Source organism: Lissotriton helveticus, chromosome 6, assembly GCF_964261635.1.
Source record: "Lissotriton helveticus chromosome 6, aLisHel1.1, whole genome shotgun sequence".
NCBI classification, from domain to species: domain Eukaryota; kingdom Metazoa; phylum Chordata; class Amphibia; order Caudata; family Salamandridae; genus Lissotriton; species Lissotriton helveticus.
In genome coordinates, this window is record NC_136067.1 from 521,658,734 (window position 1) to 521,673,145 (window position 14,412).

The 14,412-nt window shown below is 44.0% G+C and overlaps 1 protein-coding gene across 4 annotated transcripts in view; it reads left to right on the forward strand.

Annotated features, from left to right (window-relative positions):
• The window catches only part of PRIM2 (DNA primase subunit 2), a 1,274,342-nt gene that overhangs the window by 335,166 nt on the left and 924,764 nt on the right, over positions 1–14,412 (forward strand). For all 4 annotated transcript variants that reach the window (XM_078647995.1, XM_078647996.1, XM_078647994.1 and 1 more), the window contains one exon: positions 12,111–12,206. In XM_078647995.1, the coding sequence (XP_078504121.1) occupies positions 12,111–12,206 (96 nt within the window). The remainder of the gene's footprint in view (positions 1–12,110; positions 12,207–14,412) is intronic.

A 14,412-nucleotide genomic window follows, 5' to 3' on the forward strand; every position in this document is an offset into this window, starting at 1 on the left:
TGTAGTAGGGGTATCTCTGTTATAGTCATAAGCGCCCGCCCTCCTCCCCGGTGGAGAGAGATATTTATGTAAGAAATGCTACAGGTCTGGCGTGTTACGCCTTCAAAAAGAACTGAAAGTAAAAGGGACCTGCAGTGCATTCTGGGATACTATGAGACTTCTGGAAAGTTCTCTTAAAGGCACAGTATCCTGTTCTGAGCCACATAATGGCAGCCTATGGGGCTTGTCTGTCCACTTCTTCCTCTCTATCATTCCAGAGGGTTTTGCTGTTAAAGGCAATGCTTTTCTCTTGGAAAACCCTGGACAGGCTGTGCTGTTTGTGGATTTTGGTGGAATTTCTAGTTGAAGTACTGGACAGTGTAGCCTGTGGATATAGGCTGCATTATCTGTCTTTAAATTCTCTCTTAAGTTTCGATGCAGTTCTGCATGGTTTGACAATTTAAGAGATTATTTTTGATTGCTCCGGGGTCCACGCACATGGGCGGGACTATTCACTAGATTATGACTAGAACAGAGATACCCCTACTACAGAACTGGAGTTACAGGACAGAAACTACTCCTTCATTTTCCTTAATTAAATGGACTGATTTATATACTGTCAGTGCCTCGTAAAACCAATCTTTTGCTTCTTTATATATATATATATATATAATTTGTTATAAACTCTTTATTGAAACCATGCTCATCATACAGTGTGTACAGGCAAGGCATGTCAAATATCGTATTACAGTCAAGACATTTAAAAATTGATAGCAGCAAAGACAAAACGTGGATTAATGCAAAAGTGTTGCTTTTACGGCCCATTATACTTTATACAACAGGCTTCCGCCTTCAATCCACCATAGCGCACTGTCTGTCCCGTAGAAGACCCTCCCCTTCAATCTTTGGCTTCTTTTTCCTAAACTTTTTTTTTTACTGTTTTCGCATAAATTACAGAATAACTTGAACACTGATTACTTATTTTCCTCTGCCGCTCTACTGGGGATAGCTCTGCCGAATACTGTAGGCAACAAGTGGTGCTCCCTGCTGAATGTCGACTACTAAATCTATGCCGGCATTTTGGCGGGGAGGTTGGCCAAGGTAGCTCCTCAGCTCTCCATGTAGCCCAAAAGGGATTTGTTCCTAGGAGACAGATTCAAGAATTGACTCTGTCCTCGATAGGGATCATTGATTAAGCAACTGTACGATCGTTTCCCTTGGCGGTAATCACTGTAGATGCCGCCAACGCATTCGATCATGTGTGTTGGACGTTCCTATGGACGGTGTTGGAATCAATGGGCAACAGTATGGGATTTATTAAGGCCACAAAAAAATTATAGTAAAGCCCTACAGCCAAGATCCTGGTAAATGGAGTGTTGACTGAACTTTTTAAGATCACTAGAGGTACGAGGCAGGGCTGTCCATTATCCCCTCTCCTTTTTGATTTTTACATTGAACCCCTAGCTCAGCTTCTGCGGAAGAATAATCAGATAGTCCCTATTCACTCACTACGTTTCTGCAGCAAAATAGCCCTATTTACAGATTATCTTATAATATACACCTCCGACCCAGATAAATCGATACCAAGGATGGAACAGTTAACTAAAGAATCCGGGGTAATTTCAGGGAATTTAGTTAACACTACTAAAACCGAGGTGATGGTGTGGAACTTGAATGGATTGGAAGATGGAAGCTGCACGGAGATGAAATATTTGGGGATCGATATAACGAAACATATCAAGGATATTCCGGCTTGGAATTTAATTAGAGTGGGAAAAGAGATAGACAGAACTCTGGCTAGATGGAAAAACCTCCCTCTTAATGTAAATGTAAATGTGGGATACTTGTAAAGCGCACTGTTACTCTACCCGAGTGTCCTGGCGCTGTAGACCGCTGGGGAACCCGTCCTGGTTTTCCCTGTGAGATGGTCCCTTTCTGGGTATCTCCAGGGTGAAACCAGGCATCCCCGGCGTCTGTGGGGGGCCGTTGTAGAGATGAGGCAAGCTTAATGCCCAGAGTTACCGAGTGTGTTCCCTGGTTAGAGTAGGCACTGAAGTGAGAATTATCGAGTCCGTTGACCCTGGTCCAAGACCCTGCCGCGTCGGGAATTGAACCCTGGTCCCGTGCCGTTCTCTGCTCACAGGTCTGCCGCCTCTAACCAGTGAGCCACACCTCTCCACTAACCACTAACTCTCTTACCATCTATGGGAGGGTGAATTTAATAAAAATGTCTATCCTCCCCAAGTTAACATATATATTTAACTGTATCCCGCTAAAATTCCCCTAAGAAATGAGAAGTAAAATTCAGGGGAAGATAACTAGTTGTATCTGGGCCTTTTGAGGAGTACGCCTTACATGGAAGAAGCGAAGAAGACGATTCCATGGGGGTGGTCTAGCGCTACCAGATCTTAAGATTTATTGCATGGCATTCCAATTTAAAAACTTTTTAATGCTTATAGGGGAACCTGATCTAACTACATGGGGACTAATATTGCGGGAAATGACGAATGAGTACGGAGCAGCTTTTTTGTATAAATTTGTGGCCCAGAAGTTTTTCAAAAAGGTAAGATTAAATGTTTTGATGGCATCTCTAAATCTATGGTTCACAATGAGAAAGATGCCAAATATAGGATACTTCTCGGAGTTTGCCCCTATCTGGGACTCGCCCGGTACTCCGGAATGCTTAAAAGATGGTCTGGCGCTACGATTGAAGCAAGCCGGGTTGATGAAGTGGGGCAAACCTTTATTTGAAGGCAAACTGTTTTCTTGGGAAGTATTGAAAATCCGAACCGAAAATAAACTATCGAAATTTAAATTTATTGAGCTGAGCTCATGGCTTTCCACAAATTCTAAAGAGATAGGATCATTATGGGACTTCGAGAATGATATCCAAGACACAAGGGCAAAGAATAAAGAAGTCTCCAAGTGGTATACGCAATTGGGGCAAGCGGAAGATGGGAAACTAGACCCCCCATATACTATCTGGCAAGACACACTCCAAGAAGAAGGTATCATGATAACCTGGAAGAGCTCTTTAAAAATGCTATACTCTCTGGTCACACCAGAAAATCTTAAGACATCATTTCTTCACGATAAATAGATTGTACTGGACACCGTATAAAATAACCAAGTTTGTATTTCAACCAATTCCCAGTTGTAATAGATGCAAAACACCAAAAGCCAACAATATACATATTTTTTTACATGTCCTGAAATAGAACAATATTGGAAGGTGGTAGAATTTACTCTCTGCGACATTCTGAGGACACCGCTAACACTGTCAGTGACTATTGTGCTCTTTGGGGTACACCGTGATCTGGATACAACGCTTGAAAATAAATCAAGAGAGTTTCTTTTCTATTTATTATTGTTGGCAAGACGAGAGATATGGAAATATTGGAAAGATCCCGCACCACCTCACCCTAACGGTTGGTTGGCAGCGGCCAGGTGGATATGTAAAACAATAACAAATGGTAGCTTACCACGAATAAGGGAAGTGTGGAAGACCTTCGATGACTGGTCGAGTTAGCTGGGATGCCTCTTTCCTCCTTTTTGTTTTTTCTGGTGTCCTATGATTGCAGCAATAAAGGGGGAAGGTGTCTATCCTCTGGGATGAAAGAACCTTCTTCAAGGGGCTGGCTGAGAAGAGGCAAGGGCCCATACGATAAAAGGGCACCAGGATGCGGTCCTTGACTTGTAAGATGCCATGCTGACATGAGGACAAAAAAAAAAGTGGTGCTGAGCACTGTCCTTTTTAGTTCTCGCCCGAGAGTGCATGCACTGTCACTTGTAAAACATTTTGTTTACTAAATTGTGTTTGGAGCTTGGCAATTTCTTACAGTTCGGTAGAACAATTTTTTAATTGAACTTTTTATTGATTATATAACCTAAAACAAGACACTTGCGGTGTAATTCAATCAGCATCTTCAAAGAGTATAATATCAATAACCAATGATAAGCAATGAGTAGAAGTGCAACATCAGAAATCATTTATCTACTTGTACATGGCATATAATTCCCCCACAACCTCTCATTGAAAGAACCCCATGTACTCACATCCTCCACCTTCCTTGGGATTCTGCAGAGGAATACTGATTACCCCGTAATTGCTCCATTCAGTCCATATATTGTAATACTTTTGGGGTACACGTACTCACCTGGTATTTTCATTGCCACTCTTAACTGCTGCCTTCTGATTGGCCAGCGTGTGCTTATTTCAGTTCCTCTTCTTTCATTTGGAGCATGGACCAAATACTGCTGCACTCAGTGATTGAGGTACTATTTTCTTTCTTTCTTCCTTCCCTGTGTTGCATCTGTCTTTCCCATGTTGCGTTGGTCTTCCCCATGTTGCTCCCCCCGTGTTGTCTGTGTTGCTTCCGATCTTCCCCCTCCCATTGTCTGTGTTGCCTCACCCCACACCAAAAGGAAAAAAGCCGTGGTGTGGCCAGTATTGGCCGTGCCATTGCTCTTTTGTTGTAATTTTGTTTTTGCTCTCCCTTTACCTGGGTTGATTCATTCCTCCCTCCTGTCCCTGTCCCTTGACAGGATTGCTTCATCTCTCCCTCCTGTCCCTGTCCCTTGACAGGATTGCTTCATCTCTCCCTCCTGCCCCCTCCCATTGCCTGGTTGCTTCACCCCTCCCACCCCCTCCTCTTGCCTGGGTTGCTTCTTCCCTCCCACCCCCTCCTCTGCCTGGATTGCTTCTTCCCTCCCGCACCCTCCTCTTGCCTGGGTTGCTTCTTTCCTACCGCTCCTTTCCTGTGCCTGGGTTTCTTCTTCCCTCCTCAACTCTCTCCTCTTTTTTGGGTTGCTTCCTCCCACCCACACTCCCTCTCATTGCCTTCCACCCACCATAAGAAAAAAATGCTATTTTACAGCCAGAGCTGGACACCTGATAGTGCTTTTTTTTCTAACTTTTAGCCATGCTGCACAGCCATGCTGCACAGCCATGCTGTTGTACAACAGGGCAAACCAATATATTCAAAGCCAATAGCTCTTGCAGAGGGGAGATCGATTGACTTTGCCAGTTCTTGTGTCCAGTGATACAAAGAGGTGCTGCAGGTCAAGCTTGCTTTTTACCTGCCTTGTGATTTTAACTTAGATTGCTGAACGTATCTGTGTCATATGCAAGTACCTCCATGAACAGCAGCGGTGCCAACAGAGAAGGATTTGAGTGATCCCATTGCAGGAAATTAGGGGTTCCTGTCAGATCCTGGATCCAGCATCTATTATTGACTGGATCTGCGATCTGTATTGGATACAGTGAAATGTGCTGAATTTGTCGAGGTGTAATTTTCTGACACTGGTTCGCATTCAGCAGTGCCTCCTCATTGTCTGCTTTCTATTCAGAGCCACAATCTGCAGGCGGTGAATGGGCTTTCTTATTTTTTATTCCAGTTGGGCCAACACAAAGGCCGAATTTAAGGGGCCACCAGTCCTCCTTTTATTCCAGTATTATCCTGTTTGGGAGCTACTGAAGCCTATCACCTAGATACCCATGTAATGGAAGGGAAACAAAGGCACAAAGCTCGTTCTCGCTTCAGAGGTACTTCGAGAATGTAGGATTTGAAGGCAGGTTTCTGACTGTCAACCCTGCAACAGTGTCCGCTGTATTGGTCTGAATGAGTAGTTATACAAAGAACAATCTAAATATTACTTGCATATGTATTTTAAATATTTGATGATTTTATAGTGCTACTCCTTCCAATGTAATGGGTCAGTGTGCTTTAACAACTCATGCACACATTATACATTGACAATAAATCATAGAAGTGTGTAATTAAAAGTGCAGAATGTGTTTTCATAAGACAATGAAGGTTGCAAGATGTGGGAGTCCCACATCCTTACGGTAGGCATATGTTAAGAGTGCATGGTCGTCGGTGTGCCTACGCAGCGTAGCGAAATGGCTGCTGTTTGGTAGAGCTCCGTAGACTCCCGCACTAACCCGAGGCGCATCTGTAGAGGGAATTGGAGATCTGAGGAAGCACAGAGTTTGAGGCTGAAAGAACGGAACCTATAGCTTCGCTCCTTGCTGAGATATCATTTAGATGACCTCGAGTGCCCTAATAGGAATCAGCCATTTAGATGACCTCGAGTGCCCTAATAGGAATCAGCTTCTTTCCATCCTGGAAGCTTTCAATCTTCAACTGCTAAACGCAGGTCCCACACATAGTGCGGGTCACTTATTGGACCCGATTCTGTCCAACCTGCCTTTAGACTGTTCTCGTGAAGCTCTACAAATTGCTTGGTCCGACCACCTAGCTGTCCCATTTTCCTTAGATATGGTTGTAACAGCAATAAGACCTGAAGTGGAGATCACGAGACCAGTTCGGAACTGGGGGAAGATCAATATGCCAGAATTCAATAAGCTATTGATCAAAACACTTCCGTGCGCTGAATTACCAGTGGCTGCACTCAATTGTGCCACTGAACTCTGGCTAACCAATGCGGTTAACCTAGCACTACCGATGACATCAAAGCCCGCACCCTCACACCACCCCCCGGCTCAATGGTACTCGGAACAACTCAAAAGCTTCCGCTCACAATGTAAGACCTTAGAGCGTAAATGGAGACAAGGCTATTCTCCTTCACGTAAAGTCATATACAAAGAAGCCTTGAAAAAATACCACAACAGATGTAAAACTGCTAAAGCAGACTATACAAAAAAACAGTGATTGATGCACAAAACTGCCCAAAGGTGCTCTTCTCCGTCGTCAAAAAACTGACTGGAGCTAACTCTACCCCTCCTCCTCCGGCACTTGATACCACCCAGTGTCAATCCTTAGCAGATTACTTTATAAATAAAGTTGATCTTATTTACGATCATTTTACTACACTACCAGGTACTACTTCCATTGCCCTTGACACGGTCCAGGAATCGGAAAATACCACCACTGACGCAGTCATTACTACCTGGCAGCCTCTAGATGCCACTTCCTTTGTCTCCTGTCTAAATAGTGTGCGATCAGGATCCCCACAGGATGCTCTCCCGGTCAAAATTCTTAAACAACTTGATCCCCTCACTCACCCCATTATTATCAAATTACTCAATGCTTCTTTAAGTGAGGCCCATGTCCCCCAACCTTGGAAACACGCCATGGTTGTACCTTTATTGAAAAAACTGGGTGCAGATCCTTCCAACTCTGCCAATTTTCGCCCTATATCTTTGTTGCCAATCTTCTCGAAGATACTGGAGAGACACATAAACTCCCAGCTTTCTAAACTGGTCGAAAACACTGCTTTTCTCCATCCTTCTCAGTCGGGTTTTCGGCCTAGGCACTCAACTGAGACAGCCCTCCTGGGGGTGACAGAGAGTCTCAGGCACGGTGTCGATCAGGGAAACACCATGGCGCTCATCCTGCTGGATTTGAGCGCAGCCTTCGACACCGTGTCGCATTCCATCCTCATTGACTCTCTGAAATCTCTAGGTGTGGCAGGCCAGGCCTTGGCCTGGCTGGTGTCTTTCCTTAACAACCGAAGCTTTCAAGTGTTTTCTTCCAAAGCAGCTTCCGCCATCTGTCCATCTACCCGCGGCGTCCCCCAGGGCTCAATTCTTAGCCCTTTATTATTTAACATTTATGTTAAACCCTTGGCAACCATAGTTGAACAGGCGGGGTTAACCCTGTTTTCCTACGCAGATGACACCCAGATTGTGTTCTCCTTATCAGGGAAAGACGAGAACGGTGTCTCCGCACTCAAGTCGGGCCACACTCTTGTGGCCGATTGGATGCGGAGAAACTGTCTCAAGCTGAATGGGGAGAAGACCGAGGTGGTCATTCTGGGACGGAACAAACATCTATGGGGCCCCCACCACTGGCCCACCGAACTGGGAAATGCGCCTACTCCATCTGCTGCAGTTCGTAACCTGGGTGTCATCATTGACGACAGGCTAACTATGAGGCAACAAGCAACTAAGGTCGCAGCCATCTGTTTCTCAACACTGCGGTGGCTTTATAAGATTCTGTGGATGCTCCCCCTCTCCTCCCGTAGAACCGTAGTCCAGGCACTCGTAACATCTCGCCTAGACTATGGCAACATTCTCTACTTGGGCGCAGACAAAGCCACCATACATGTGCTGCAAGTTGTGCAAAATGCCGCTGCGCGCCTACTAAAGAACGTCCCTAGACGCACTTCAGCCACTGCCGCCTTACGCGACCTTCATTGGCTGAGCATCCCTGAACGTGTTAAATTCAAGGCACTCTGTTACATGTTCAAGGCCAAGCAGGGCAGCGCCCCAGCATATATTCAAGGGCTGGTAAGCCCCTACAGACCCCTGCGCTCTCTAAGGTCATCGGACACTGGTAACTTTACAATGCCAAGATGGAAGCTGACAAAAATGGGAGGCCGCTCCTTTTCCACTCTGGGTCCCAAATATTGGAACTCCCTCCCTTTGGCATTAAAATCAGAGACCAACCTACTCCGCTTTCGTAAGGCTTTGAAGACTCTGCTCTTCACGAAGTGTGACCTATAGTCGGCTGTGGCCTTAAGCCAAGGTGATACTTTCCTCCTTCTTCTACAGTCTATCACTGGCGCCGGGAAACCCATTGTGGGTAGCTGTGCGCGATACAAGCTTAAAAAATAAAATAAAATAATAAATATCCTTGGTGACATTTGGCCTGCGAACCTTGTAAACCGGGACCCCAGGTGCTGTGGACGTGCCGTGCTTGTTGACGCTGGCGGCGGGAGTCAAAACCCAGAGGTCGTTGGATCCGTCCCTTCACTGGTGTCCTGCCGCCTCGCTGATGACCATCCCTCACGATCGTCGCTGCTATTTATTGCCGCTTTTGAGGACGGTTCGGATCAGTCTACTCGGACTCCTTGGGCCGTGACGCTTGTGGCTGGCCGCCCCGCCTCGTGTGAACCCGCTCGACCTTGAGCCGTTCATCGCACGTCTCGCTGGGCCACCCGCACTCTGCTACACCTTGCAGTCTTCGAATCGCACTGTGCGCATCTTGGACCAGAGTGATTTCCTAAGCCTCGGACAGCCCGTACGTACGAAACGTACCAAGCCGCCCCGCATCGCACTCCTTACTCCTGGGGCTGCGCCGCACGCAGAGAGCCTGCCATACGCCTCGTACTGGTGGCCTCGTGCCGCGCCTGCACGCTCGAACACCGCAACACCCGTTTTCTTGTAATTTGTATCAGTGGTTTAGCCAGTAAAGAAAAACCTACATTATCCTACAACACCAAGAAACATTCTGATTTCTTTCTGGGTCTGAGGTAACTGCATCTGTTTTATTATTTTAATCCTTTCAGGTGTCACTTTCCTCACTCCTCTTTCTAATTGATGTCCCAAATATTTAACTCGAGTTTGACAAAATTGTAGTTTTTCTGGTGACACCTTATGCCCTCCATCTGCCAAATTGTTTAACACTGCAATAGAATCTAGGACACAGTCTTCTCGTGTTTTTGAGGCAACCAAAAAATCATCTATGTATTGGAGCAAACTGAACTTCTGGGCATCACTAATGTTTCGAGACACCTTTTCAAGATCTGATTTCACACATAAACACGATTTTTAAATGTAAATGAAAAGAAATATTGACTATCTGGGTGTAACGGAATAGAGAAAAATGCATGACACAAATCGATTACTGTGAACCATCCTGCATTCCATGATATTTGATACAAAATTACTGCTGGGTTCTGCACTATACGACGACAAGGCACCACTATTTTATTTATTTTTCTTAGGTCTTGCACTATCCGATATTTTCCATTTGGTTTCTTAATGCCAATTATGGGTGAATTACAAGGACTGCTCATTCTTTCCTTTAAAATGCCTTGTTGAATCATTTGTTCAATTTTGGCTATGCACCTGATTTAATTTCTGGGCTCATTTGATAAAGTCTTGTGTTTGGGAAATTAGCACCTTCTTTTCCAGTCAATTTTACTGGGTCTACATCTGCCATAACCCTACTTGTTTTCCAGTGAAATCCCACACTTCTGGGTTTACTGTCAGTTTTAATTCATCAGGTAGGTCATCCTTTGTCATCATTGAATACATGTCATCTACCTCCGTACCTTGTTTTGCTAGCATTAATTTGTAAATACTATCTTCATCAGGGGTTTGAATTGTAGCACCATCCGGTGTACAATAAATTGTACAGTTCATCTTACATAGTAAATCTCTGCCTAACAAATGTACGGGACTGGAGTCACATACTACAGATTTGTGCATTTCTTTAAAATTGCCAATGCTCACCTCCATGAGTTCTGTGACTGGAGTTCTGAACTGTCTATTGGAAACACCAACTACTTGGATTGCCTCTCTTGAGAGGGGTGGGTTTGGGATGTCTGCTGTTCTCACAGTAGAACGGCTATCACCAGTATCCAACAAAAAAGTAATATATTTTTCTTCTACCTTTCCATCAATATGGACCTGACTGATCTACCGGCAAGGCTGAGCCAAGTACGCATTCCTCTTCTCATCTTCTCAGGCACTGTCATAATTCATCCTCCGATGAACTACTGTTCTGTAAAAGAAATTGTGAAGTTACTGAACTTAGCTTACCACTTTCTCCTTGAAGTCTACTTTGCTCTGTTCACAAAATGTTGCATAGGGGCAGGTGGTAACTGACTCTGTGGATTTACAACAAGTTGTGGTTTATTCACTATCACCTCATTCTGCGTCTGTGGATTGAAATTTTGATTTGGGTCATTTTATTAATTTGAATATTTTTACACTTGTTTTTCCAATGCCCCAATTTTTCACACCCATGACAAGGAAACTTCTTCTTTGCTTCTTCTCTACTCATTTTCCCTCTTGGTTTTCCCCCCATTATTTTCATGTTGTCTTATCCTTTATTTTGTTCGTTATTTAATTTGAGTTCTTGTTGCTCTGCCAATTTTACTTGTGCCCACATTACTTTTTCTTCTAACTTTTCCGTCTATTTTCTATTTCATCTCCGCAGTAATTTGTGTATTTTAAGACTTCATTTATGGGTTTCCCTTGGCAGCACAACATATGGGTTTGGATCATCTGACAAATCTCTGGTCTTATTCCAGATACAAATCGATACACAAAATGTCCCATACCTTTGTCACCAATATTCTCAAATCCACTATACTACTTGAACACCTGCAACAGACGCTCATTGGAAGCATGTACAGTCTCATTTATTTCTTGTGTAGTTCTATCTATTTTATCCAATCTGTCTCTTTTGGGGGGATTTTCCCTTTCAAGAAAGTAATCACCTGATTATATTTCTTCATTACTTCTTCTGAAGGTGCACCTGTTTTCTCATCTCTTGGGTACTCATCACTAGGCCAATCAACTGTGATTTTACATTCTGTCCCTAAGGTAGCACTATGTCAAACAGACCATCTAAATCCTTCAATCAAACCTTGGAGACCTTCACAAACCTTTCAACCGGTCTATACCATTCAACTGGCTTCTCTCTTAATTTTGGGAAATCATTGGTAAATGATCAAATATCTTGCCTAGTCCATGGAACATGTACATATCCTCCTCCTGGCACTTCTCTCATTGGACATCATCTTTCTGTCTTTTTAGGTTCTCTTAATAAATATTCTGATGTAGTTTTGTTTGCCCGAGCTTCCTCCTATTTCTTAGCCCACCTTGTTTTCCACCGGTCTAATTCACCCCATTTTTGTAAAATTGTCATTAGTTCTCTAATCTGTAATTTTCTTCCTGACTCATATTTTCAAAATCTTTGTCAGTAAATTCTGGTCTGTAAGGTTTCTGCAGTACTTGGATCTCCCTATTGCAATTCCCATCTCGGAAGCAAGCTCTGTTAATTTCTCATGTAGTGATAGGCAAATGTGTTCAAAATCCAGCAACAATGCTGGTAGTTTCATGTTTACATGTGCCAATAGTATGCCCTGCGCATCAAAATGCTGCCAATGCAATGGGAGAGGGTGGTGGGAAGGATACCCTGTGCCAGGAATGCTGGTGCTAAAGTCTATGTTGTGTGCACCAGCATGGACTGCTCGCTTTTAATCATGCGCGCCTGTATGAGGCGCCTTCCAGTCCTGCCCATTGCCTCAACCTGCCTCTGCCGCTTAACTGTTTTATTCTAACCTGCAGCAAAGGGAGGGGGTTGTTTTTTAAGCATGATGCGTACTAAGTTATTTAAATTTGCTGATTATCCGCCCTTATGTTTTTTTAGATTAGTAATGAAGAAAAGGAGCTTTACAAGGACAAACTGATGCGATCATCTGTTGGATTAAGTATGCCGAAAATCGAAGAACAAGAGTTTTACAAGGTATGTTCAAGTGCCAGCCTTTTCCCAATATTTGAATGCTGCTGCTGTGTGAGGCATGTTTGTGTGTGCTACCATTTTGAAACCTAGGTCTCCTAGCATGTTGCATGCTTCTAAGTCTACTTCAGAACCTCACTGCTTTGATATAAGGCACACATGAGCCAGTGATACATAACAAACTAGCTTTAATCACAATAAGTATGACAACAACGGTTTCATTCTTAAGCTATGGCCCGAGTTGCAGTTTTGCCTTGAAGTATATTTCAAATGTATGATCCTTAAGTTGCAGACAGTAAATCCACTTTTGTTTCTGTACTCTGCTGGTAGTGTACACACTAAAGTATTTTGAGATAAATATGTTCAAGTCATTTGTTTGTACTTTGGCCCATTCTCATTTCAACAGAAGTCTTTTTGTATTCTTTCCTACAGACAGCTTTGATAGCTGTCAAATACCTGTTATGTACATTACCAATAGTTAGAGTGGGCTTTGCATCTGCCCATTGCTCTTTATTGGTTGACTTTCTAGTCAATCTTATTTACTTGCTTCTTATTTAATAGCTTGTGTTTTTTTTTGTCCCTCCCTTGGACAGTGTAACTTCTTCTCAACCCCAATGATTGAGTTGTATCATTCCACTGTTTACATTCAGGGAACAGCTTTGAGTGCATGCGCTTTCTTAACTCTGCTCTGTGTGCTGGTTCCCTTCTTACATCCCCACTGCTCACACTTTACCTGTTATTGATGCTCGGGTGGGGGAGAGGGGGTGGAGGGGAGCTGGATTGGTCTTTGCCTCCCCCATCCTGTTTACTTATTATTTATTTGTTATTGCCCGGCAGATACATTTTGCTACCAGAAAACTTATTTTCCTAAAAAAGGCCTTTGTGCACTTTGTAAGACTCACTTACAGATATCTTTACCTGTCTGCCAGCCTCCGGTATTCTTTATTAAAAAAAAAAAAGGCATAATGGCGCATAGTGGAAATAGGCTTTGTAACAACCTTCTTCCGCAGTTGATCAGTTTAGCTGTCATTAAAAGGTTGGACCAGCCTACAGTTTGCATAGAGTGGTCAATGGTTCAGCCCTCATTTCCCATTGGCTACTCTGCCAGAGTTTTCTTTTTTCCAGTATCAGGCCTTAACACTGCCATTCATCATCTGATGCGTCTGGAATGGCGAGTGATGAACACTTTCCCTCCATATTTGGGAAGGAGATACCATCAAGTGTACATCTTACACTGACCCAGATGCCACTTTTAGGGAACACATGCATTTCTATCTTCAGACACAGTAAAACCACTATCTAAGGCACTCTCACATACCGGCCACCAGGACCTTGCGCCCCCTTCAGAAACGTCCGCACTGCAAAACCCGCCATGTGCGCCAAAGACTTCAACTCCTTGGCGATCTTAACTTTGATCTTGAAAACTCCACAGACTTGCTTGTAAGTCTACAGAACATTGGCCTCATCCAGCACGTACAAGGCCCCACCCACAAGCCCATCTTCTCCTCCAGCAACAAGGTTAAAGGCAACCATATAACTCACATGGACGAGTGACTCTGTCATCCACTTCCACATAACGGGGCCACCAACCACCCCTTCAGAGTCTAGCCACGCCCCAGGCCGCTGCTGGGAGAAAGTTACAAAAAAGGAATGGCTCAGCGCCCTCCAACCACACTACTCAGACCCCACCAATGACCTCATCGATTCAGACAACTTCAACAATTGAATCACCACCTGCCCCGATTCCCTGGTGTCTCTGAAAAACACTGGACCCAAAAGATCCAATGACTAAGCTAGCTGATTCAACACTGACCTCAGAGAGTCCAAGAGAGTTTGCAAACAACTTGAAAGGAAATGGAGAACCACCTGAGGAAACACTTACAAGGCCGTACTTAGACACTATCACCATCATGTGAAAGAGACCAAGAAAAAGACCCTGACACTGAGAATCGAATCTAGCTCCATTGACTACAAGGAACCTTTCACCATTGTTAAGGAATTCACCAACCCAACACCCAGAACCAACACCATTATCCCTACACAAGAAATCTGCAAAAACTTCTCTGACTTCTTCCACGAAAAAATCATTACGATCTACAGCAACTTAGAACACCAGACATCCCCCATTGACCTTTCCAGTCTGCTAACCTCATCAACCAAAGATTACCAACACTACCAACTGACAGCATTGAGCCCTTTATCCATAGGGGAC